The following is a 22768-nucleotide window of genomic DNA, read 5'->3' as shown; positions in this document are numbered from 1 at the left end:
TACGGGCGCAAGAAATGAGACGCGCGCACATACGGCGGCTACTTTGCAGAAACCGCATGCACGCAGGCAAAGGCCTTTTTTCGTCGTCAGTCGGGGTCAATATGTGCCGGCGACTGCGGCAGTGCCTCGTTACATGCCCCTCGATTCATACAATATTCACCCGATCGACTCCTGAACTATTCTACACGACACAGACGAGAAAAATCCGGGGCGAAATAATGTGTACGTTACTGGGAACGTTCGTTGCATCATCCTCCAATTTACGAGGTATGCACAAGTTTTAGAACATTCGATAACGTAACACGTACTCGACTTATCGTAACCGAGATAGCACACTGCAGATTTTTTCAACAAGTACCTCTCTCGATTAATTACTTAATTGTGAAATATTTCTGATGTGTTATTTTTCATAGTTGTTGGTTTCACTTTTGTATTTCTAGGGAAAGGGACCCAATTACTGTGTCTATATTAATTATACTTATTTTTAAAGCATAATGAATATTAAAAAGGAGATATATAACATGAATACCGCAAGTAAATCCCGTTTCGCTTGCTCGCGATGATACTCGGGGCTTTGACGATGTTACGAATTTAACAACGCCTAGTTGAAATGAAGTTCGACGTTTGGAAATTAAAAAACACTTTAATATATATCTTCAAATTTAACAAGGTGCAGGATTTCGGTTCCAGATGATTAGCTAGTTGTGTTCGCTGTGAGTGATTTTCGAGATCTGATTTTCAGCGTCGTGTCTTGTATTATGTCTAAATGTATTGTGACTAAAACATTCCTAATTGGTGAGTGGCTGGTGCATTTTGGTCGTCCGAGTAGGGGTGCGCTTTGGTAAAACTATGTTTATATATTAACTAATATCAATGAAAAAATTGAATACCTTTTTTTTAATATCCATTATGCTTTAGAAATAAGTACAATTAATATAGGGTAATTGGGTCCCTTACCCTAGCGGATTGAAACTCTAATATTTATAGCGCTAAGCAGCAACCAGGTTTCGCAATTAACTTCTCTCTTATTCTTTCGGAGGAGAATGATGAAAATTGAAGTGGCCAAGGTCGATAAGTAGCCGCAAACCTCTTGGAATGTACACAATATATTCCAGGAATTTAAAGTTTCGCAGGAAGCGTTTAACAAAGTCGGTTTGGCGGCTCAAGGACTCTCCACACTCTTAGCTTTCACTTCAGAATAGAAAACGAATCTCCGAGACTTTTAATAGTAGCGAAGAAGGTCGCGAGTAACTAGATAGCTTATGTGCTTTTCAAGCAAACGTCCATCGTCGACTACGACAGATGGACTAATCGTATTCCAATTATTCTAGACGCAGAAAATAAATAAAACAAGCAGAGTTACAATTTTTGCTCCGTTATCGAAACAATCGATTTCAAACGTTTATCTCGCGCGTGAGGCTTTCAAGTAGAAACTGAAAGCCATAGTCAGACACGCTAGCCGATTCCTTCTATGTAGCAACCTTCGCTTCTGGTTTTCCAATCGCGAAACGAATTATATCAACGCTCTACATTTTAGTTACGTCTAAAGATAATTATATTTGTCATAGCAGTTGTTCATTGATTTGGAAATTATTTAACAACTAAGGGACTTTGTACAAATTTCAGCTTATTTCAACCTCTTCCGTATGCTATGCCGGAGTCATTCGTGACCCTTCGCGGTGGGGATAAGCTCGAGCAACCGTCAATACGTACAATTTCATTCCGATATAAGATGACGCTTTTTATTGCGAAATAAGAAAATCGCTATCCCTTCTTCTTAATCCGAAATACGACGAAAGCTGGTTTCGAGCCATCGTCTTATATCGAAAAAAGACTATAGAAGAATATCGGCGTGGGTCAGAAATGACTCCGGCATAGGCCGAGAACTCGCAGAAGTTCAAGGGTTAATATTTCAAGATGATTAAAATGAGATGATTAGTCAAGACAAATGCTATAATATACAGTTAATAATTAACTACACTGCGGATTTTATGCATTTATGACAAAAATGAATAGGTGAAACTTGAAACAGTAGAAAGAGCAGTAAAAGAAACAGTAGTAAAAGTACTGTATTATTTTCGACATAGTAAAATTCTTAATGAAAGAAAAAAAATCTTTATTAAGCTCCTGTACGTTTCAATTGACCTATACAATTTTTATTTCGCATAAAGATCCGCTGTCGAATAATTACAGATCGCGGAGTTTTAAGCAAAATTCGGAAATGTCTGTACGGAAATTCGTACGTTTTATTTGAGAAAGGTTTTGTGTAAAAGTTTCCGTGGGTGTCCAACGTTTCGTTGATTAAAAACTGTTCTCCGTGGAAAGGAAGCTTTCAGAGGTTTAACTGTTCACTGCGCGGAAGTTGCATTTGCGAGGACGGATCCCCCGAGCCATTGTTATGCAAAATTCAGGTGGCTACGCGTAAAATGAGCGAGCTCGTCTCCGGACATGCCATGACGCATTCCTCGGAAAGGCATCGACTTGTCGGAACCTGCGCAGACACGTCCGGACAAAAATGTTCGAGTTCAGCGCGTCGCCGTATCGTATCCCCGACGTCCTCCGCCGACGACGCGACGATGTGCCGTAAGGTGAACGGCCCCCGTCGGTCAACGAATCTGTATAATAATCGCGGTCTCGTGACTGCTACCGAAAAAAAAGAACAGATAGAGCTGACGCTTCCTTTTTTTTTAATCGTCCGCACCACCTACGAGACTTGAACTTCGTGAACTCGGTACGTGTCCTTTTACTGTTTATCAGTGGCGACTGTCCTCGGTCTTGTTACGCGTCACGATCAATCTTCTCGATGTCTGTTGTCTCAATTTTCTCGATATCGGAGCTTCGAAAAAAAAAGTTAAATGAACTAACAGCTACGGTCAACTTCGACCCAATTATATTCGCACGATATTAACATCGGAGCGAAGATATTCGGCAAAGAACGGCTCCGTTCAACTTCCTCTTTCGCAAGATCAATCTGTCACAATATAATTTCGTATCGACGTCCGCGGTTTGTTTATCTCTGAACCTTTGACATTTTCCGTGCTTGTAAACCGTTATCTAAAAACATTGAACGACCGAGACAAAGAGTTGCGCACACAATCGTCCCGTCCAATTTCTACTACACAAACAGAGACGGTACTTTTTATCAGAGTCGTGCGAGTCGAAAAACCGGAAAACAGGGTTAAGAACCTGGAGGGAGGGGAAGGGGTGGGGGGAGAGTCGAACGCGATCGGATCTCGATATTTTCGCGGCTGATTAAAAACGGGCCGAGTTCCGTTGCCGACAATCTTCCAGCGCAAACAGAGACCGACATCGAGAGCCCGAGCACAAATAAAATCCGATTCTCTTTCCGGAAAGGGTAACTGTCGACGGCCACGCCTTTGTCGGTCGACGAGCTTCCTTGGCCCGATACCAGACCGCATAGGAAGTAAATACGGGCCGATAGAGAGAGGTCCCGTGAGCCTGTCGGCAAACACCGCGCCCCCGCGCATACCCCCAAAATTTAATATCCGTGGCCCCGGTGTAATCGGCGCAATAACGGAATTGCTTTCTCGCTATTGGCGCGCGGCTATAAATTTCGGGCCGTGCCAAATCGGGACACCGTGCAGGGCAAAAGACAGCTTCCAAGTACCATATTACCTGATTTATAAGCGCGAGCGCTGCCGCATCATTCGAGGCTGCAATAAATTGCGGTTAACTCGCCTCGAAGGTCGAGACGACGGATTAACCCCTTTGGGGCACGGGCATCTCTGCGCGCGAAAAATTTTGGCGTTCGAAAGACATTAATAATCGAGATGGGAGAATTTGCCCAATCGTCGTAACTTTGTTCATTTCCATGAACTTACGTATACCATTTTTTAATCCTTAGCACTCGTATGGTGCCTGTAAGGCACCTCAAAAAATTGCTGTATAATTATTCAAAATATGTTTTCCATTATTAAATTTATTCGTATTTAATAATTTACTAAACATTTCGGTATTGTACGAGTAAGTGGCACCATTTTCGTATGTATAACATGAAAAAAAAATATATAGAAGGGCAATATTCTAGGTCGGAAGAAATGTTTCATTTTGGAGTTAAAATAGCTTCGAGTGCAAAGGGTTAATAAGAATTTTTAAGGTTCTGTACTTTAAAAAAATATTGGATCATTAAACAAGGACGCCCCTTTAACCCATTTGCATCATTAGCGTATATATACGCTCAATTTTCTTGGTCACTGTCACCGGAGCCGCATACGCTCAACTTTGTTGATCACTATCATTATTCGTTAGCTAAAAAATAGAAATGGAGAGTGTTCTTGGAGATGAAAGTAGTAATTCTGATTTTTTCTTATAATGCTGTAATATGAAGTTCTTTTACTTGTAGTCATTTCTGTACTTAAATATAATAAAAAAAAAGTTTGGCGATAAAGGTCTTCTTTTCATATTTCCTTATGATGCAAGTGGGTTAAGGAGATGGTTTGAAAGAAATGTATTTTCATGAAATAGGGTCGCGATGACAGAACGACGCGTTATTTTGAAAGTCGAGGTATTCGTCGGGGCCCGGCAGCAGAATTCCAGAAACCGGTGTCCGCCGGTAACGATTCGGTAACGCCTAAGTTTATCGCTCTGGACATTCTTGAACTTGTAGCGTGCACGGGGAACGGCAAATATCGGTTGGGCGAGCCGCGAACTTTGTGGGTGGGTGATTACTCTTCCCGTTGAAGTCGTGGCCTCCGTTCGGTGGTGTACCGAGTAATTTTAGCGATGACACTCGGCCAGATGCGGGGTCCCTGCGATTATGCACCGTAATTCTGCGTTAAAAATACCCCGACAATAAATTTTCGTCCAAAAGCGGGAATGAGTACCACCTGGGGGTCGCCGAAGATTCCATTTGCACGGAGTCATCGCCGTGCAACCACTATAGAAGAAAGCGTGGTCGTGGCCGAAGAGCGAGCGAATAATATAAATAACAATATCTCATTCCAAGAAACGGTACAAATCATTCGCTACGCGTCTGTGCGCAATTTAATCGTAAAACCACTTAAAAATTCTTCCGAAGAAAGACAAAGACATTTACAAAAATAAATAATTTTTCGATTAACGAAATTGTAAAAATCGTGTTCCGTAGGAATGTATAATACGTTTACCGCTCTATACGACCTTAGCGCACAGCGCTTACCCAATTTCAATTGCTGCGAAGTGGTTTAAGAAATTGTAATTTGCATGAAGATCCGCCGTCCGGAGATCGATCTTCGGCTCGACCTTCGTTAACGATCCGAACACGGGTCGTAATTTTCGAAATGACGTCGCGAGGATGCGTGGCGGTGCAGCGCTCGCCTTGCATCTCTGTGTCGTTGTCTCTCCTCGTTATGAGACCGAAGGACGCCTGTTCTCTCCTTCCTGCGTCTTTTTGTGCTTTCTGGGAAACGTGTGGTCTTGGCTTGTGTGTAATACGTCGCGGTTGTCCCCGTCCGGCGATTGGTCGCCGCGATAATGGCGAACGCGAGGCTCCGTCGCTACGTGAGCTGCGACTCGAGCCGAGTCATTAATATCGTCGTACCTCTCCGGACGTGCGCGCACACTTTCGTTCCTCCGATGAAATCCGTCCGATGACTGACAATCGGTTTTCTATCATGCCCCGGGCGCGCGGCGCGACTCGGCTCGGCTCGGCTCGGCGTGACATCGAGCACGTACCCGACCCTCGAACGCGCCGACCTTTTACGTCTCTAATACGCTTTCGCTCGCAAGACCACTGTCATTACCAGTTATTAACAACAAACATGTGCAACATAAAACGCGAACTGATCCTACACAGGATTTCAAGTTGTTGAACGATCCGTACATTTTTCTCAGCGCCCGCTTGACGTTTTGTAGAAAAAGAATCGTTGTTTATTATAGATACTGTTACTTTGTACTCGCATACTCCTCGATCTTTTCAACCCCCTTTGAATCCTTCGCATACTGATCAAACATCTTTCACCGAATGTCGCAACGCGAGAAACCATTCTCACATTCAGGTAAAAAATTGCACCACATATGCGTAGACGACAGTCGAAATGCCAACGGCATTGCTCACATAAGTCTAGTAAACCCCAGTAGATTTACTTCTTCGAACCGCTGATAGCTGCGTAACGTCATAGTTCCATTAATTGAGAAACACTACCAGAAGTCTTGTCTCGCGCATTTCTTGCAGTCACCTGTGCGATACCTGTACAGAATTCCTTGAATAAACGTGTTCTTTCTCAACTGAGATAAGACGAAAGGTTTACCTGTCCCAAAGAAGTGTATCAATCGATTCCGGTACTAAAATGGCGTCTCTAGATTCTCCAAGCGTTTCGGAACCCGTCGGGCCGCTTCCTCGACCGAGGAAATATCGATTTCAATTAGCCATTAGCATTGTAGACACGGATCGCTTTCGATTCCCAGCAACAAAGCATCCAAAGTGCTATTTTCGTGCTATCGAAGTAGTCGAGATTGGACGCGGGACGTGTAAACAGAATTCGACGAGATGGCCGATTATGGGGAAGGGGATAATCGTTAGGAGCGTCGCGATAATTCGTAGTAATTTTAGCGATGATGATGCCGGGCGATAATGATGCGCGTACCTTGAAACGTAACCGCGCGAACGAATATGGCTCGCGCGATAGCTTATCGGCTATTGAATCACGGATATTTTTGTCGGAGGATCTCGTCGGATCAAACTACACGCGGTATCACGAAAAAGGCGGGGGAAGAGGTAACGATAACGAGTGTCCTGAGTCGCGCGTACCTTTCCATCGGTTCTTTGTGTCTTTCTTTACACTTTTCTTTCCCTTCTCATTCTCTTTTCCTCTCTCTCTCTTTTCGCCCCGTTTTTTCCCCGGTTGGATCGTTGCACAACCGCTTTCCATCGAACGAAATCGTTCGTTAGAATCGGCTCTCCAACGTTGCTCAATGTCGATACAATACAACGAACTTCTTTTATCCGGGCAGCAACGAACAAACGGCGCGGCGGTGGCCATCTAATGCGCAGTCCGGCTCTCGAGGGTGATCGGACTTTGTTCCACAGCTGCCCGCGAAAAACCATTTGTTTCCCAACCGCATCATGATCTTGTCGCACCTGGCCGAGCCGCGTTTACACGGTTGCGCGCTCGTCGAGCCGCGTGTACCACCGTTCCTCGCGCTCTCTGTGCCGCTAGTACAGATAGACAGATAGCTACATGGTTGCAGACTATTAATGGCCGGACTTCTCTCGACGTTTCAGCGGACGTCGAGCTCACTTCGTTTCCGTGAGTCATTCCGATGCTCCTGTTTTCTAGGATCGTTGACTCGTTTCTTTTTCTTTCCTTTTGCATCGAAACAATTCGGTCGTCGAGCACTCGAATTTTCGCTGCGACACATGCCCCTATAAAACACTTGGAAATACTTGGATCGGTATCGAAAGCGAGTTTGCAAGACACGGACAACGCTTCACAGAAGAAATCAATTCATCGGAACAGAATATACTTTATAACGGAGTGAAGTGTGTATCGTAAGATTAGCTGCCCACGCAGTAAAGCAACTTTGTCGTTAATCATTTCCTACAAGAAAAAGATAATTGATATTCGTTGTATGTCCATATTTAGTCCAATGGCCAATTATCGATAACAGAAAAGTAGAATTTGATTTCGTTCAAGATCGCCTCCTGTCGCGTTCCGCGCCTCTCAGGATCACGCGTCGCGCGCCGAACCAATCCGGGAGCCTCCTATCTAATCGGATGATCCGATTTAGCCAATTATCGGATCACCGAAGATTCCGCGATCGCCATCGGCTCCGCGCACTCGTCACTTTGCTCTCGCCACTCTAAAAATTCAAATCACCGAACGCCTGCTCTCATGTTCTCGCACTTTCCGCGATGGTTCGCCGATCCTCCATCACGAACTCCGCTAATTCTCGCGGCCTTGTTGTATCGGCGTCTCGGTGTCTCGGTGTCTCGGGTTCTCTATCGTCATTGTGTCCGTCTCACCGCGTAACCGTTGCAAAACTTTATCTGTCCATTAAACGCGAGTTTTCGTGCAAGTGCTCGCCTTCGAACCTTTTCATTTCAACTTCGCGCACAGCGATTGTCCGCACCTCTCTTCGGACGTACCGGTCAGCGGCCCAGTCCGCAACAGATTACGATCTAAAGAAAGTAAATTCTGGTTCGAAACAGCCTGACACGATGTTACAACGCAAGTGGATGAGCCTAAAATCCATGATTTGATAAAAGCGTTATCAAAGAACGACTCGTAACGTGCGAGATACTTTCAGAAGGTAGTTGCTTTCGAACTGCTGAGAATGTACAAGTTACTCCGAAAAGAAGTCGACCGTTACCAGAAAATGTAAACACGTTAATTTCATTGTATCAAAACACAAATTAAAAGATGGACGTGTTAATGCACGTGAAATAGCAAACTTTACTTGTGTACTTAAATACAGATTATTAATTATATTTAAATACCAGTTTCACTTATACGTAGAAAATCATGATCTCTAGTTTCGAAAGCTGCGAAGAACAGTCACTTTAGCGGTAGGTTTAGCGTTAAGCATGGTCAAACAAAGAAACGAAAACGACAAGTCCAAAGGATGTCGGGATTAACATAAAACCGTTGTTTGCCGTTGCAGTTGGTATCCTTGGACGGATTGCACAGCGGAGTGCCAACCATAACGACGCCGACGCTGACGCCGACGACGCTCCGCAGTATCGAGCAGACGTTCTTGGAGCTGACCAGCGAGTCAGCGTCGCACAGCCGCGAGGCCGGGTTCGTGCCGCCGCTGGTCGAACCGTCGCAGCCGACCCCGGCGCAGACCCAGAACACGACGGCGCATCACATAATCACGACGAGTGCCGCCCCGGTGGCAACCAACACCACCCTCGTGGAGTCCCATCAAACGCAGCCGCAGCAGCCAGTCAGGCGCAACATGGGCGGCAGAAGGCCCACGAGGACGATCGGGATGACCCCGGAGGAGGAGGAGCGTCGACAGATCCGCCGGGAGAGGAACAAAATGGCAGCAGCGAGGTGCCGCAAGCGAAGGATGGACCACACCAATGCCCTGCTAGAAGTAAGCATTTTCCGGTCAATATCCGAAACTCGAACCGACCGAGATCCTGGTCCCGATTCGCGTCACTTTGGAGATCTCGTTCACGCTTTGCTACCACAACTGTCGTTGGCTAAAATTCCGAAAATCGGCCAGGTCGGACAGAGCTGAAATTTTGCACAAAGCCTTATTTCGCATTAAATACATGTTTCCCAAAAGGATTTTTGGCGAGTCGAAAAAAAATTGTTTATCATTTCATTGTCATTTTCTACCATACCGACGTAATATTTTCTACCTTACGGGCATTTTCGTACCAATTTCAACATGTTTTTGTATCAAACCAATCAATGTGTTCGCGTCTCTTTTATTGTCTGGATACATTTCCAAGCGATATCTACGGCCACGTTCAACCATGCCTATAAAACGATAAAAATTGAACATAATCAGACCGCGTACAGCAATAACAAGTTCAGAAACGGCAGCTAATCCAAACGTTATACCGGTAAGGTAAAAAATGATACTAATATGATACAACATTTTTTTCCGAGTTACCAAAAATTCCTTTGCGAAACATGTTTTTCATACAAAATGAGGCTATGTACAAAATTTGAGCTCAATCAGATTTGACCGATTTTCGGAACTTCGGCCCTGTCGTGTTCGTAAGAACGCAGTAAACGTAGGCAGCATAGAGAATTGTTCGTCCTGGTAACAACTTCGTTTACTCTTGGAGCCAACGCTTTGAAACAAAAAGAAAGACTATATCTATCTTGCTCACTCTCTTTTTCTCGATGTGCCTATCCTTGAGATAGAAAGTCAGCGGTTGAAAAAACGAAGCCACAGAATGATCTCCAACAGTGGAAAACAGCGACTACGGTCGTTGGAAATTCTGGAAAACAGAGGGTTTAACGAATGTAACCGGCGTTGTTCTCTTTTCGCAGGAGACTGAGGGTTTGGAACAAAAGAAACAGAGCTTGCAAGAGGAGATTCACCAGTTGCAGCAGGCCAAAGAGGAGCTAGAGTTCATCCTGGAAGGCCACAGAGCCGTTTGCCGACGTCATTCCGCGTCTCCTACGGACGTCAAGCCCGTGATAAAGTCAGACATTACGTCCGAGGATCAGAGTTGGGCAAAATTTATTTTAAATAACGAATAAAAAGATAACGAATAAAATTGATTTATTCAGGAATACAGTATTACAAGAATACAGGGATACAGTATTAATTGTCATTCACAAATAACGAATGAATTTGAATACCTAGTATTGGTTGTACACACGCATGTAGAGACTGTCAAGCAGTCTCTAGCGGGCCCTAGACAAAATTTAAATTGGGGTCCATTTATGTAAGTTGCTTCTAGAGAAATCTTAAATAATGTCACTTAAAATTTTGATTAATAATAGAAAATGCAAATACTAATACAATAATAATTGTAGAATAAAAGAGTTTCCGGTGTAACGAAAAATATATATAATTATAATCATTAATCAGCCTTCTCTGATAAGAAAGGTCCTTCTCTGTTTTAAAACAAGTTAAAAATTATTTAACAAATTCAATAGGACGGAGAAGGCTAAGGTAATGTTTCCTATACGAGAGAGAGAGAAAAAATACTCTCGAACGGCTAGATTGCGAAGATATTGATCTAAAATTGATCTGAATTTTCTAAAATGAAAATCCGAAACGAAAAACTTTAATTTTTCCAAGGATAAAGTTTTATTAATTGAAACTCCACTACTGATAAAAAATTTAAGTGGTTTTATTTAAGACTTCCCAATTTCAATTTTGTCTAGATCTCGCTAGAAGCTTAATCCGGCACTGCTTGACAGCTATTGATGTTACCGAAATTATTGCCCAGATTGACTACAATGTCCACATGCTCGTATACAACCAATACTATTAAAATTTGTACGTTATTCGTGAACAACGAATAATACTGTATTCCTGTAATCAAATAAAGAATAACGAATAAAATCGATTTATTCGTCATTCACGAATAATGAATAAATCGATTTTATTCGTTATCTTTTTATTCGTTATTTAAAATAAGTTTTGCCCAGCTCTGGTACAGGATGCACTAAAATTGTTGCATCGTCGTTGTAAAGAGTTGTTTGATCGCACGATTTAGGCTCAGCGCCCGTGTAACTGTACATTTTACTGAATTTTGCCTTGAAATTCGTCCCGCAACCGTCTCCACGCAATACTACGAGAAGATGCAACTGACGTGTTTGCAAGTCTCATCCCATTTTTAACATTTCATCCCTCCATACATATAATAATATATACACATACATATATTTTACTATGTATGACATTTTTGCATGATCTTAAGCAATATTAATTTATTTATACGCGGTGGTCGATTGCGAGGCCGGTCGCGGACTTTTTCAAAGCCGAGATGTTTATTTTCTCCCTTCGAATCGCGCTCGTTGGGGATTTGCGAACCCGGCATATATGCGAATCGGCTCCGCAATCCGCGACCGCGAACGACGATCGTATAAGAAAAATTGTAACGCACCATTGATAATGCTGCAATATATTTTGATTAGATCGAACGAATGAAACGTGAAGCTGAACATGTAATTAGTCGAGAATAATATAACGACGAGTATCGATCATACGAATCGTTACTCCTTCTAGGTGTAAGCGAGCTCACTGCCTTCGTGGCCGCGTTCCACGAAGACAATGCTCTTTTCGTGTAAATAATTTTTACGTTAGAACGACCGAATTTACATCTTTGTAAAGTTGAACTGCTAATTTCTTAATACACAAGATTTAAAAAAGAAACGAATAACGTGATGGGTGTTCGAGATGCACGCATTTCTTGTTTCGTCACGTAAACTTTTATTTCACACCTGGTCTAACAATCTCCTAATTAAATCCCGTGATCCTCTTAATCGCTTCCGCTTCGTTGATCGGATCCAATTGTTCGTAATGATCAAATTCCAAAGAAAACGTTGCGTGGCCCGACGACAGTATCCTCAATGTTGTCGAGTATCCTAAGAGCTCGGCCAGCGGGGCGAGGCACCTGATCACCTGTGTATAGAACACGTATTCGAATAAGATTAGGTTTCCAAGGATACGAAACCAGAAGTGGATTGTGCAGTCGCATACATGTTGGCAGAGTGTCAAAGAGAATCGATTGGAAGCCAATTATAATAAACTTACCGAGATTGGCAAAAGTATGAAACGTGGACCTTGAACTCTATCGAGCTTGTGTATCTACACTGCCTAAATATTTGTACGTTAACTATCTAAATTTTGACATACAAAAAATTTAAGTAGGTCTCCTAGATCCACAGCGTTATTTTCAAGTTGCCAGGACAAAGAAAACCGAATGCCAACCAGTCTTAATTACCTTGTTCTGTCCACGTACGTCGATATCTTGTATTTCTGCCCGTCTCTTCGGGAGGTCGGCCATGACACCGGAAGAGTATTCTTCGTTTACCACGATCTCCAGCTGCATTATTGGCTCCAGCAACAGAATCGTGCTACTCTGCATCAACTAAACCAAAATATTTCTCTAATTGTCGCAACCTAATTCTCATAAACTATTTAATAGCAGTATTTTACAACTTCATTTGATCGACATAGTACGCTAAAGTAAGTTGTTACAGATAAAGTTCCTATTTAATTTTCACTCGCATAAAATTTTCAATAAAGGTGCTGCATCGACAAATTGTTAGTCACTCTGTATTAAAGAAAAATTGACTGGCGTGAAAGAAACACAGTTGCGAGTGCTAGTCGTCGTTCATATCGAATCTAGCCTCGGTTTTCGGCAACGAAGCAGTTGGTAAACAAACAAGCGAACGAAAATATGTAAATCCCACGGTGTAAATCCGCATTAACGTTTCCCAGTTGTACCAAATAATATCGGGGTTTAATGGTTGCTGGATATGTGTCCCTACTATACAGCATCAGCGACAAGCCATTAGAGTACTGGAGGAAACATCAGTCGCAGTCGGGTCGTATCCGTAAGATCCTCGATTCGGACTTGTTGGAAAATGTACGTTCCTTGTTTCTACATGCGAATGTACAATAAACGTTCCGCGTTCTAATCCTATACGATACTAATTAATGTCAACCGGAAACCGTCGACAGGTCATTGAGGTACAGGACTTGGAACAACCAAACGACTATGGAACCTCTATCCTTTGTCCGCCCGATTCATCACAGTTTCTCAATATTGAATTACCGATTCTGGTTGTCGTCATAAAAAATCTGAATTTGCACTGCCGCTTGCAAGTGCAGGTAACCTATTTCAAAGAACCGTGTTAACTCGTCGTAGGGTAAGGGACCCAATTACTGTGCCTATACTAATTATACTTATTTTTAAAGCATAATGAATATTAAAAAGGGATATTAAATTTTTTCATTAAAATTAATCAATATATATGTTATATATCACTTTTTTAATATTTAATATGCTTTAAAAATAAGTGTACTTAATATAGGCATTATAAGTATAATCAATATAGGTGCAATGATTTCTTCATAACAATGCAGACTGCGAGTTACCATGATCTTTTCAGAAACAAATCAATGAATTTAAGATTAGACATTTATCGAACCAGTTAACATGACTTCATATTTTTGTTTTGCTACTATAGTTGTCAGAGACTAGTCACTTCTACTGCTCGATAGTTTTAGTGTTTTACTAACTTCGATTGAACCACAGGTAGTAGACACCCAAAGCTGTCTGCATCACTTTCAATTTACTAACGCGGAAAACGAGAGGTACAACTCCAGGGGCGTAATATGTCGCGTGCGGATGAAATTGGAAGCCGGATGGAACAAATTAGAGCTGAACCTGTCGCAATTAACGCAAACCGCCTTCAACAGTATTTATGCTGCCACGCAGAGACTGCAAATATACGGAAACTGTCGTCTTCGCAGGATCTATTTCATAGACAAGCACTATGAGCATCAAGAGGTTTGCCCCAAACTTTACCACCATTTCCTCGACGCTTACATGCTGAAATGGGGTATCCGCGGTGTCGACAAGTCGAGCCAAACCAATACCAAAAGAACCAAAAGCAGATTAAGGGAGGGTAACAATCAGAAGCACTCGCCGAAACTTCTTAATGGTGACAATGCCAGTTCCGAAGGGAGCAACGATACCAAAAGCACTAAACGGAAGCTGGTCGATCAGAATTTTTTAAGAAGTTTACAGATCAAGAACGATATATTGATCAACGATTTTTTCGACCGGCAATCCGGCAAGTTACCGCGAGCCACAGAATTTAAGCAACATGCGAAGTTGAAGCGTTATGTTTTTCCGGCGATGGACACGACACCCAAGTACTACGATCCGAATCTGATCTCGGACGATACGTTCAAGAAGATCAACATCCTAAAAACTCTCACAGATACATTTACACCCAATGAGGAGATACTGAAAAAAGAAGAGGCTACAAAATCTATGCAAGAAAAATGGCAGCATAGGTACTGTCTGCGCCACGAAGAGACGAAAAGCGGCGATTCAGCAAAACAAAACTCAAGGAGAACAATGCTGGACTGTAAACCCAAGTCTATGTTGATTTTATCAGACACAAAGGATTGCGGCGAAAATGAAAAAATTGCAGAACCTGTAAAGGCACGCGAGACGATCAAACATGATGACCAAAGCATAGTTTTTAAATAAATGGAAATATTAGGCTGACCTTGAGATTCTTTTACCATTAAACTATAAAATCTTTCACTTTCAGTCTTTTTTGTAAAAGTACAAAACTATGAACATCAGAAGAGATTCGCATATGGCTGTCATAATTACAGTTTCAAAGCTTTGGATTAGGCTTTTAAATTAAAATACACCATAAAGAAAATGAAATTACCTTCCGGATACACTGAGCAACAGCAGCAGTAATGATTGTTGAAGAAGTACCAGGTTTGTATTCCAACCAATGTAACTTTATCCCCATGTTTACAACTGGGTAGCTTAGTTTTGGTCCATGCAAGAGAACTGATTTCACACCAGCCTTGACTGCCTTCATCATTTTCATAGGTATAGCATCAATGTTTGCTATGCAATCCGGTGATCTATCTAATAGCAAAAGCTCGGTTCCCTGATAGTTCGGTATCAATGATATAGTTACCGTCACTGAATGTTTACTTTTCCCTATGGTGTATTCGGAACTAAAGGTATCCTTAACAGAGTCTGTTATAGTTTCTCTGTAGGCAATCTGTAATGGTCCTAAATCTGCGTCAATTTTAAATTCTGATCGAATTCTTTCTTTGATAATTTCTAAGTGCAATTCGCCCATACCAGCGAGCACAGTTTGTCCAGTTTCACTGTCGTGAGTTACTCTTAAGCTTGAATCTTCCCTTTCTAGCTGCTGCAGAGCAGATTCCAAGGCTGCTTGAGAAGAAAGGGATGGTGCTTCTATTGAACAAAAGAAAACAGGTTCTAATATCCTCGAATTGGAAGTGAAAAAGGTCTCAACATCTTCTAGTTCAATGTTTTTCTGCGATGCCAACTTTGTTTTGGCTTTATTGGCTGCTGATGCATTAGTCGTCACTAAATCACCAGTTGTGGTGCTTTTCAATCCTGCTACTGCTGCAATGTTACCATTATTAATATTAGATACTTCTTCATAGTCGTCTGCACAAGCAATGTACAATTTGGTAACTTGTTCAGACACTTCTTTTTGAATGTTATATACTTTTGTATTTTTCTCCATGGCTCCAGTATAAATTCTGAAGAATGTAACAGGTCCTCTCTGTTTATCGTACACAACTTTAAATGCTCTGGCAGATAAATTTTTGTCGAAAGAACGATAGTACTTTAAATATTTATTTTTATCCGGAGGTGGAAGATACAAGAGGATGCTGTCCATTAAAGGTTGCACACCTATATTTTTATAGGAACTACCTAATAGTACAGGTACACCTTTCATATTTATGGTGGCTCTGTATAAAGAGTCTATCAGCAATTGTGGAGCAATAGTGTCTAAAGATTCTTGTTCAATGATTACATCTGCTAGTTTATCGTCTATATTAGATAATTTATCTGTTAAATGTCTTCGCTTCTCAACTGCCATTTCCAACAAACTTTTGTCCTCTCCATCGCATAGTTTTAGCCTTGTAAATTTCATACCCTTATCATCTTTAGTAAAAACCATTTTTTCTAATGTAATCACGTCCACTATGCCTTTCAAAAGCCCTTGTTCTTTGATGGGAAATTGCGTAGGCAGTGCTTCTACTTGCAATTTTGACTCGATAGACTTTATGCTTGCATCGAAATTTGCATCAAGTCTGTCCATTTTGTTTACGTAAATAATTCTAGGTATATTATATTTGTCAGCCTGTCGATAAACTGTCAGCGTTTGAGCCTCCACACCTGCAGAACCATCAAGTATAACTACAGCTCCATCTAACACTCTTAGAGTTTGTTCTACCTCCATAGTAAAATCAATATGCCCTGGTGTGTCTATTAAATTAATACGATGATTTTTCCATTCATATGTCACTGCTGCAGAGGTAATAGTTATACCTCGTTCACGTTCTTGATCCATGTAATCTGTTACTGTATTACCATGATGTACTTCTCCCATAGATTTAATAAGACCAGAGTAAAATAACATTCTTTCTGTAGTAGTTGTTTTACCTAAAAGATCATTATTAAAAATTATTCTTGTGACAGATACATCCGACAACATCAGGTTATATTAAAAAATATATTAAAACTAAACAAACCGGCATCAATGTGCGCCAATATTCCAATATTACGGATTTTTGCAACATCATGTTCCTCATGTTCACCTTTCACTATTACTTTTGAATTCTTTTGCGCGTATCGTTTCTGAACTTTACACCACGAAGTTGCTATTAACCTACGTTTCAACATGATTTCTAACCTGTACCGATGTATCAGCTGATGCTCAAACGGAAACCGAACCGCATGCAAATATGTATAGTTTATGTAGAATTTATGTAATGAAAATACTGCGTTTATTTATGATCCAACGAAATATATATTTATTGTGGGATTTTTTAAAATAAATTACAAGCGATATTTAGCTTTGATAGTGTCTTCATCATAATATGTATTAAACTTCTTCCACTTGCTCCTTTTTAGAGGATCCCAGTAATCTCCCGAAGGAGATTTCTTTGGCATTAATCCTGAAAGGAGGAAACAATGCAAACATATTTTAAAGTTAATATGGTCGAGACATAGATTTTGATATATTTTCTGTTCAGCCAGCAGAGAGCACTCGGCGGACGTTTTGACAGAGTATAAACATAAGATAGTGTGTTTAACGTGATAGAGATTCTATTTCATTTTATGTTTAGATTATGCTAGATTTAGATTCCCTATTATTCGATAAACGCGAAATAGATATTGGCTAAGAGACAGTTAGTGTAGGCAGAATTATGAAAGAGTAAAAGACCGTGTTATATAAATTATAGTTTTGTAAGTGTACTTTTTATGTCATATATATTAAGATTATTTATCAGATTCGATACAACCGAACCACAGAGTTAGTCCCCAGGGACTGACATCGTCTCGAACGTATTAATTGATTTCTAATCTTAAATTAAAACAAGTTAATTATACTTTACCTGCTCTCTGGGCCATCAAGATCATTGAAGAAATTCTCTCTTGTTGTATTTTGCAGAGGCCAGTAATTCTACGTGGTAATATAGAACCATTTGACCTTAAAAACTGGCTAAGTATGAGAACATCCTAAAATAATTTTTAAATTGCTTAAAAATATAAAAAATTAAGTCATGTTCTAAAAAAACACGAAAATAAGATCGTACAGTGTGACGAATGTTAAGACCAGAGGAACACACAGGACAGGCCCCATTTTTAGGTTTCAGGAATCGACTATCATTTTCGTCTGGTTTTATCACTGCTTCAATTATTAAATTATTTCCTTCTTTTTTCTCGATAACTACAAAGAATATTAAGTGGAATGTATATAAGAATTCTGAATTACAGATTAATAAATTTACTTATAGAATCGGAATAAATTCCATGTAATTATTTCATTTGAATCGAAAACAAATGGTTTATGCTTACTTTCTTTCAGGTAGGATGTAGCAGACAATGAAATATTCCTGTTTTGTGTTGGCAACTGTATGTTTCTCCCTACATTTTTAACAAACCTAAACAACGCAGACATCTTGCTAATGTAAGGTACTTAGCAGTACTTACAGGTACTGCCAGGTACTGCGAAAGGATACATACAGAGAATATATGATATCAAGTGCTCACGCCACGGGTTGCGGCTCTAGAGACATTGCATGCAATGCATTTTTCTATCTACGGTTCTGAATTACCGACTCTGTAGAATATACTCCACAGATGAGATATAGGAATAGACCTGACACCTTATGGGATTTGGTCTCTATAGGAATCTATTGTATCACAGCCGACTCTAGTCATGCTGAAGGTAAAAATGGCAACACCGCGAGAGCACGCGAGAGTCCGGCTGTATATATTAGGAATTGCGTCCAAAATCACTAACCGTGATTTATCATAGTGATCACAGTGATTTTTTAATTACTGTTAGTACCCAGTGATTTTAGCGTCCTCTACGCTTTGAGAACGGTGAATTCGATAACTAGATCCAGTGCAACTCGGGTTCGAAAATATTATAACTCTGGTTTTGTATTTGGCGGACAAGCTGTCCGCTCCTAAACGTTAGACACAAAACCAGGGTTGTATCATTTTGTGGTGTCCCCGGGAGAGGGGGGTGGAGAGGGGTTGGCGCGGGGGGATCCCCCCCCCCCGCGTCGCGCTGTGCACCCACCAGGGGCGGCGGTGGATTCGGGGCCTCGGGGTGTGAGCTGATCCCGGCCCCCGGGAGGTGCATAGCTCCCCCCGCATTGGGACGACACCCCTCGGGATAAATCTTGGTGTGGGGGGGGCGGTGTCGGTCCGTCCCTCCCCTATAAGGGGAGGGGGATTCGTGGGGGGTTGGGTAGGAAGGGTCGGGGCGTGCTGGATCACGCCTCCGACGGCCCTTCCTTCCGGTGGCGGCGTCTTCCTGCCTCGGCCGGAGCTGGTTCCTTCGGGACACCGGCTCCGAGCGGGGCACGAAGACACCGGGAGCTGTGGGTGGACCGAGCTGGGACTCGGGAAGCCCAATCCGAAGGCTCCAGGGATGAGGACACCGGGCGAGTCCCTCCGCCCGGAGTCTTATAGAGTAGGCAATGGGGGAGGCTAACCCCCTCGCGCGGGTAGTATGTTAGCTGGGAGGTGTCCTGTTGAGTACTCGCGTGATCCAGGCACCTCCCCTTTAGCTTAGGTGGGCGTGGGTTTTCAGTGGGTAGTCTCTGGGGATTCTCCCCAGGGATAGTCCCACATAACCCCGACTTCCCCCAGAGAGTCGGGGTATGCAAAAAGCATTTTCCCACGAAAAAAAAGGGTTGTAACATTTTGTCCGCCAGCCTGACCTGTGAGGTATGCATCGACCCTTAGGAAGAAATCTCCTAACGTTAAACAACCTTATGCTAGCTTATGTGTATTGAACTTAATTTCTTTCCGTTTAACATTGTAAAATATTTGTAATGTTTCTATTTCTATCTATTGTAAATTTTTTCTGTGTTCACCGTTCAACACGCGACACTCACACTTTTCATTAAAAACAAAAAGATACTTATGAAAAATTAACAGCCTCGCATATCTAACAGTAAATAAACTCAACGCTACAATCGGCACGAAGGGACATTCACTGTTGAGACTTAGGCCACAACTGCCTAGATACATCTTAAAGACGTCTCGAATGTCTTCCGAACGGCTTCCGAACGTCTCCTGAACTTCTTGTGTTACAAGACGTCTTAAAGACGTTCATAAATGTTAATTAAAATAAAATCAAATGTACATATGAAATGGGTCATGCGAAAAGGGAGTGGAAGGAAAAACATAACTTACGAGAGAAACGATTTTAAAATAAAGCAATAAATAGAAAGACCAAATGTGGAATTGACATGAAAAGCGAATGGAGGAAATAAGTCTCAAAGCACGCTTATCGTTTTTAATTCATTTCTTTATTACTATTAATTTCTTACAAAACAAAGCAAATTACATTAGATGTTCGAACTGTGATCCACCTTCTACGATACAGAGCTCCGCTCTTTGTGTTAGACTTTTCGTTGTCGCCATAATTAGGGCGTCTCGGTTTATGTTATTACATGCAGTTGTTATGCGATTCCGAAGTTCTTGAACATTATTGACTTTTGTGTCGTGTACAACGGATTGCAGATATCCCCAAAGATAAGGTGGTCGTAGAAGGTGGATCGCAATTCGAACATCTAATGTAATTTGCTTTGTTTTGTAAAAAATAATTTTTTATTAAAGTTACGTTTGCACAAAATTTTCGAGTTTGAGGTCATTTCCAGGTCATAGTATAATACACTGTTGAATTCGTCTCGAAGTCAGCAACAATCCTGTGATGTCCAAAATATGTGGTGCCATTTAAAAAAGTCAAGGTGACCTTTACTTTTGTACGTAAAAAGCATTTTTTAGATTTAAGAATATGCCAACATGTAGCTCGTCAAGTACTGACAAACTTTTGTCTAAAACATTTTTTAATTGCGCTATCGGAAATGCCTAAAAAATGGTGACATAACTTAACGGAAGGACCCTGTATATCAGCAGCCCGGTTCTTGTCGTGGTCGGGGCACCATTCTTTTATGAAGTTCGGAACGTAGAAAAGAACAGCGATAGTCTACCGCCATTTACAGCTCGCCGCAGTCGGTATATACGTCGTAATTTGTGTCTCCTATGAATTATCTGTCGAAGTAACTGCGGGGAAATGCTACCAACATCTCTCAGCGGCAGCCATCTTGTGACGTCATACTTGCTTCAGAATTCGAATTTTCTGCCGAATATTACAAATTACTCCACGATGAGGTAGAAATTCGCAATTTGGGCTCTATATAGACGTAGATTGGACTTTTAGGAAACACGATTGACCACTTTTAAACTGCTCATTGCGGTATTGAAGCGGCAGTTTGTCTAGATTTTGACCCTTGCATACGTATATGGATATCAAACCATGCCGGCCCCCCATGGAAGATCCTCTGGTCGTTTGCTATAGGCGTCGTGGTCAGAGGTACCATGTACGTGTACGAATGAGATTGTGAGTAGCAGCATGCCTGTGCAATTTATCTTTTGTTACGACAAACGGAAAAGTACTTTCTTGAAGCGATAGAGACGAAAAGATGTGATACCTTTAGATATGACCACCGACAGATTAATTAATAATTATACTTTTACATTTCCATATGAAGAATACAAAACCGAAACAATTAGTAAATATTTGTTTTATTACATTGCTATGTAATAAAAACTAAAAATTATCAAAATTTTATAATTCCTAAATATTATTTTTTTATGTTCATATACTTTAGTTTAGTTTTCGTTTTTCTTTATATATATATATTGTATTGTTTAAAATTTTGTACAGTAATTATGAACAATATATGCCGTTAATTTTATTTAAAAAAAATTTATAATTTACCATAATCTTAGTAAATTTCTTCATTTCTTCCTTTTTCTTAAGAAGTTACCAGCACCAGGAAATGTATATACACTATTTCTTTATACGTAAATACATATACAGGGTGTTCATTTGAAAACTTTCCAGCTGAATATCTCGAAAAGTATGAAAGATATTAAAAAAGTGAAAAACGCGTGTCCAAGGATTTCGAGGGGGAAAGAGGGGGCAGTATCAGTTTTTTATTTGGGTGGCGTTTTCAAGGTCATTTGAAGGTCAAGTTTGTTTTTTGAAATGGAAACCTGTATTTTTTATTATGGTACGTAAAATCTTATTGTACGTAGAAAGACCAGCAATTTTCGTAGGATACTTTTTTTTATCTGCGCACTAGTTTCGGAGATAGGTAGTATGTAGTAGTAGTAGACTCAAGGGATTTTTCGCAATTAAAAGTCCCCAATAGCTCTGAGTCGCATATGCCTGTTTATAACACGTCAATTGCTATTGAGCGTGGAACCAGAACCCTAGAAGAGGATGTTTTTCACGAAAAACGTAATAACTTAGCTTGTAGGGGCCTGATTCCAAAACTAATCCAGGGCCGCGGAAATTACCAATTGTGAAACTTCCTCAAAAATAGCTGAATTCAGTCGCCCATGTCGTAAACCTCCATACAAAAAATTGACAGAACTATGCCTCCGCGTCCTAATAACGGTAAATGATAAAGAAAGAGACTACAAGTAGCATATATTGAATGATATAAACAATGTATATAAAATTTGTCCAGTCCCAAAAATTCACTGTACAAAATATTACTGTACAAGATATAAAAACTATAAAAAATATAAAAAGTTACAAAAGATATACAAAATACAAGAAATTAAAAAAATACACGAAATATACGAAATATAAAAAAAGTTTTCTTTTGAAAGACGATGGTCGTCATCCAGATTAGGCATCTAGATTTTGTTTCTGTTATGTAGATTTTCACCTAGAAGAAACGAATTGTAATTTTGGACATTAAAATAACGTGAAGTAATTAGTAGCTAATTAATTTTAATTAATGATTTTACCTAAATACAATAATTTTATGGATTGCACTAGTATTCGCATTGCAGGTGTTGCACGGTCGTTGTACCTTTCTATATGTGTAAAAAACTTCTCAAGATCTTGCCTTTCTTCTACACTTAATGGAATTCCGCTCTTTTGCAGTCTTACATCCGTACCTTCGTCCCTTCTGCCCTGAATCCTGTTTTCATTTGAGCATTCATCCTTGTTCTCGTACCTTTCTTTATTCCAGTTTTTGCTCTGGTCTTCAT

General features: G+C 40.9%; 4 protein-coding genes across 8 annotated transcripts in view; 2 read left to right on the top strand and 2 right to left on the bottom strand.

Moving 5' to 3' along the window:
• Kay (transcription factor kayak) overlaps window positions 1-10590 on the top strand; it is a 41005-nt gene extending 30415 nt beyond the window's left edge. For both annotated transcript variants that reach the window (XM_076803640.1, XM_076803641.1), the window contains exons 2-3: window positions 8602-9039; window positions 9954-10590. In XM_076803640.1, coding sequence (XP_076659755.1) covers window positions 8602-9039; window positions 9954-10166 — 651 coding nt within the window. In that variant the 3' untranslated portion in view covers window positions 10167-10590. The remainder of the gene's footprint in view (window positions 1-8601; window positions 9040-9953) is intronic.
• Window positions 9049-16873, bottom strand: Mrrf2 (mitochondrial ribosome recycling factor 2). 3 transcript variants are annotated; one of them, XR_013083718.1, is made up of 6 exons: window positions 16702-16873; window positions 14841-16612; window positions 12365-12511; window positions 11862-12042; window positions 9791-9901; window positions 9049-9717 (listed from the first exon to the last, which is right to left on the bottom strand). XR_013083718.1 is itself a non-coding variant. In XM_076803634.1 (5 exons), the coding sequence occupies exons 1-4, from the start codon at window positions 16850-16852 to the stop codon at window positions 11878-11880; spliced, it is 2235 nt and encodes a 744-aa protein (XP_076659749.1). In that variant the 5' UTR covers window positions 16853-16873; the 3' UTR covers window positions 9049-9901; window positions 11862-11877. The 3 variants fall into 3 exon arrangements, 2 of the variants coding, with proteins under 2 accessions (XP_076659749.1, XP_076659748.1); XM_076803634.1 differs by having other exon boundaries at window positions 9049-9901; XM_076803633.1 differs by lacking the exons at window positions 9049-9717; window positions 9791-9901 and having other exon boundaries at window positions 11019-12042.
• Window positions 12511-14826, top strand: LOC143363034 (uncharacterized). Of its 2 annotated transcripts, XM_076803638.1 has the most exons (4): window positions 12511-12609; window positions 12670-13012; window positions 13108-13257; window positions 13685-14826. In XM_076803638.1, the coding sequence occupies exons 2-4, from the start codon at window positions 12890-12892 to the stop codon at window positions 14648-14650; spliced, it is 1239 nt and encodes a 412-aa protein (XP_076659753.1). In that variant the 5' UTR covers window positions 12511-12609; window positions 12670-12889; the 3' UTR covers window positions 14651-14826. The 2 variants fall into 2 exon arrangements, with proteins under 2 accessions (XP_076659753.1, XP_076659752.1); XM_076803637.1 differs by having other exon boundaries at window positions 12517-13012.
• A 60-nt stretch (window positions 16874-16933) lies between the features above and the next one.
• On the bottom strand, window positions 16934-18240 carry Mrps18a (mitochondrial ribosomal protein S18A). The gene is made up of 4 exons (XM_076803642.1): window positions 18032-18240; window positions 17770-17903; window positions 17569-17692; window positions 16934-17127 (listed from the first exon to the last, which is right to left on the bottom strand). The coding sequence occupies exons 1-4, from the start codon at window positions 18132-18134 to the stop codon at window positions 17009-17011; spliced, it is 480 nt and encodes a 159-aa protein (XP_076659757.1). The 5' UTR covers window positions 18135-18240; the 3' UTR covers window positions 16934-17008.
• Between the last annotated feature and the right edge of the window lie 4528 nt (window positions 18241-22768).

The sequence above is a fragment of the Halictus rubicundus genome, chromosome 18 (genome assembly GCF_050948215.1).
Source record: "Halictus rubicundus isolate RS-2024b chromosome 18, iyHalRubi1_principal, whole genome shotgun sequence".
Classification (NCBI taxonomy): Eukaryota; Metazoa; Arthropoda; class Insecta; order Hymenoptera; family Halictidae; genus Halictus; species Halictus rubicundus.
Note: the sequence above shows the minus strand (reverse complement) of the source record. Positions and strands in the feature narration are given on the sequence as shown.

What these genes read in the sequence shown, in the direction of transcription:
- Mrps18a (XM_076803642.1), bottom strand. Translation starts at nt 18,134, where the DNA reads ATGTCTGCGTTGTTTAGGTTTGTTAAAAATGTAGGGAGAAACATACAG. An exon ending in TACATCCTACCTGAAAGAAA is followed by an intron (nt 17,904 to 18,031) that starts GTAAGCATAAAC and finishes TATTCTTTGTAG; the next exon opens with TTATCGAGAAAAAAGAAGGA. An exon ending in GTCTTAACATTCGTCACACT is followed by an intron (nt 17,693 to 17,769) that starts GTACGATCTTAT and finishes AAATTATTTTAG; the next exon opens with GATGTTCTCATACTTAGCCA.
- Mrrf2 (XM_076803634.1), bottom strand. Translation starts at nt 16,852, where the DNA reads ATGTTGAAACGTAGGTTAATAGCAACTTCGTGGTGTAAAGTTCAGAAA. An exon ending in TTGCTCAGTGTATCCGGAAG is followed by an intron (nt 12,512 to 14,840) that starts GTAATTTCATTT and finishes ATTTTGGTTTAG; the next exon opens with TTGATGCAGAGTAGCACGAT. An exon ending in ACGTACGTGGACAGAACAAG is followed by an intron (nt 12,043 to 12,364) that starts GTAATTAAGACT and finishes TTCTATACACAG; the next exon opens with GTGATCAGGTGCCTCGCCCC.
- LOC143363034 (XM_076803638.1), top strand. Translation starts at nt 12,890, where the DNA reads ATGGTTGCTGGATATGTGTCCCTACTATACAGCATCAGCGACAAGCCA. An exon ending in ATTCGGACTTGTTGGAAAAT is followed by an intron (nt 13,013 to 13,107) that starts GTACGTTCCTTG and finishes AACCGTCGACAG; the next exon opens with GTCATTGAGGTACAGGACTT. An exon ending in ACTGCCGCTTGCAAGTGCAG is followed by an intron (nt 13,258 to 13,684) that starts GTAACCTATTTC and finishes ATTGAACCACAG; the next exon opens with GTAGTAGACACCCAAAGCTG.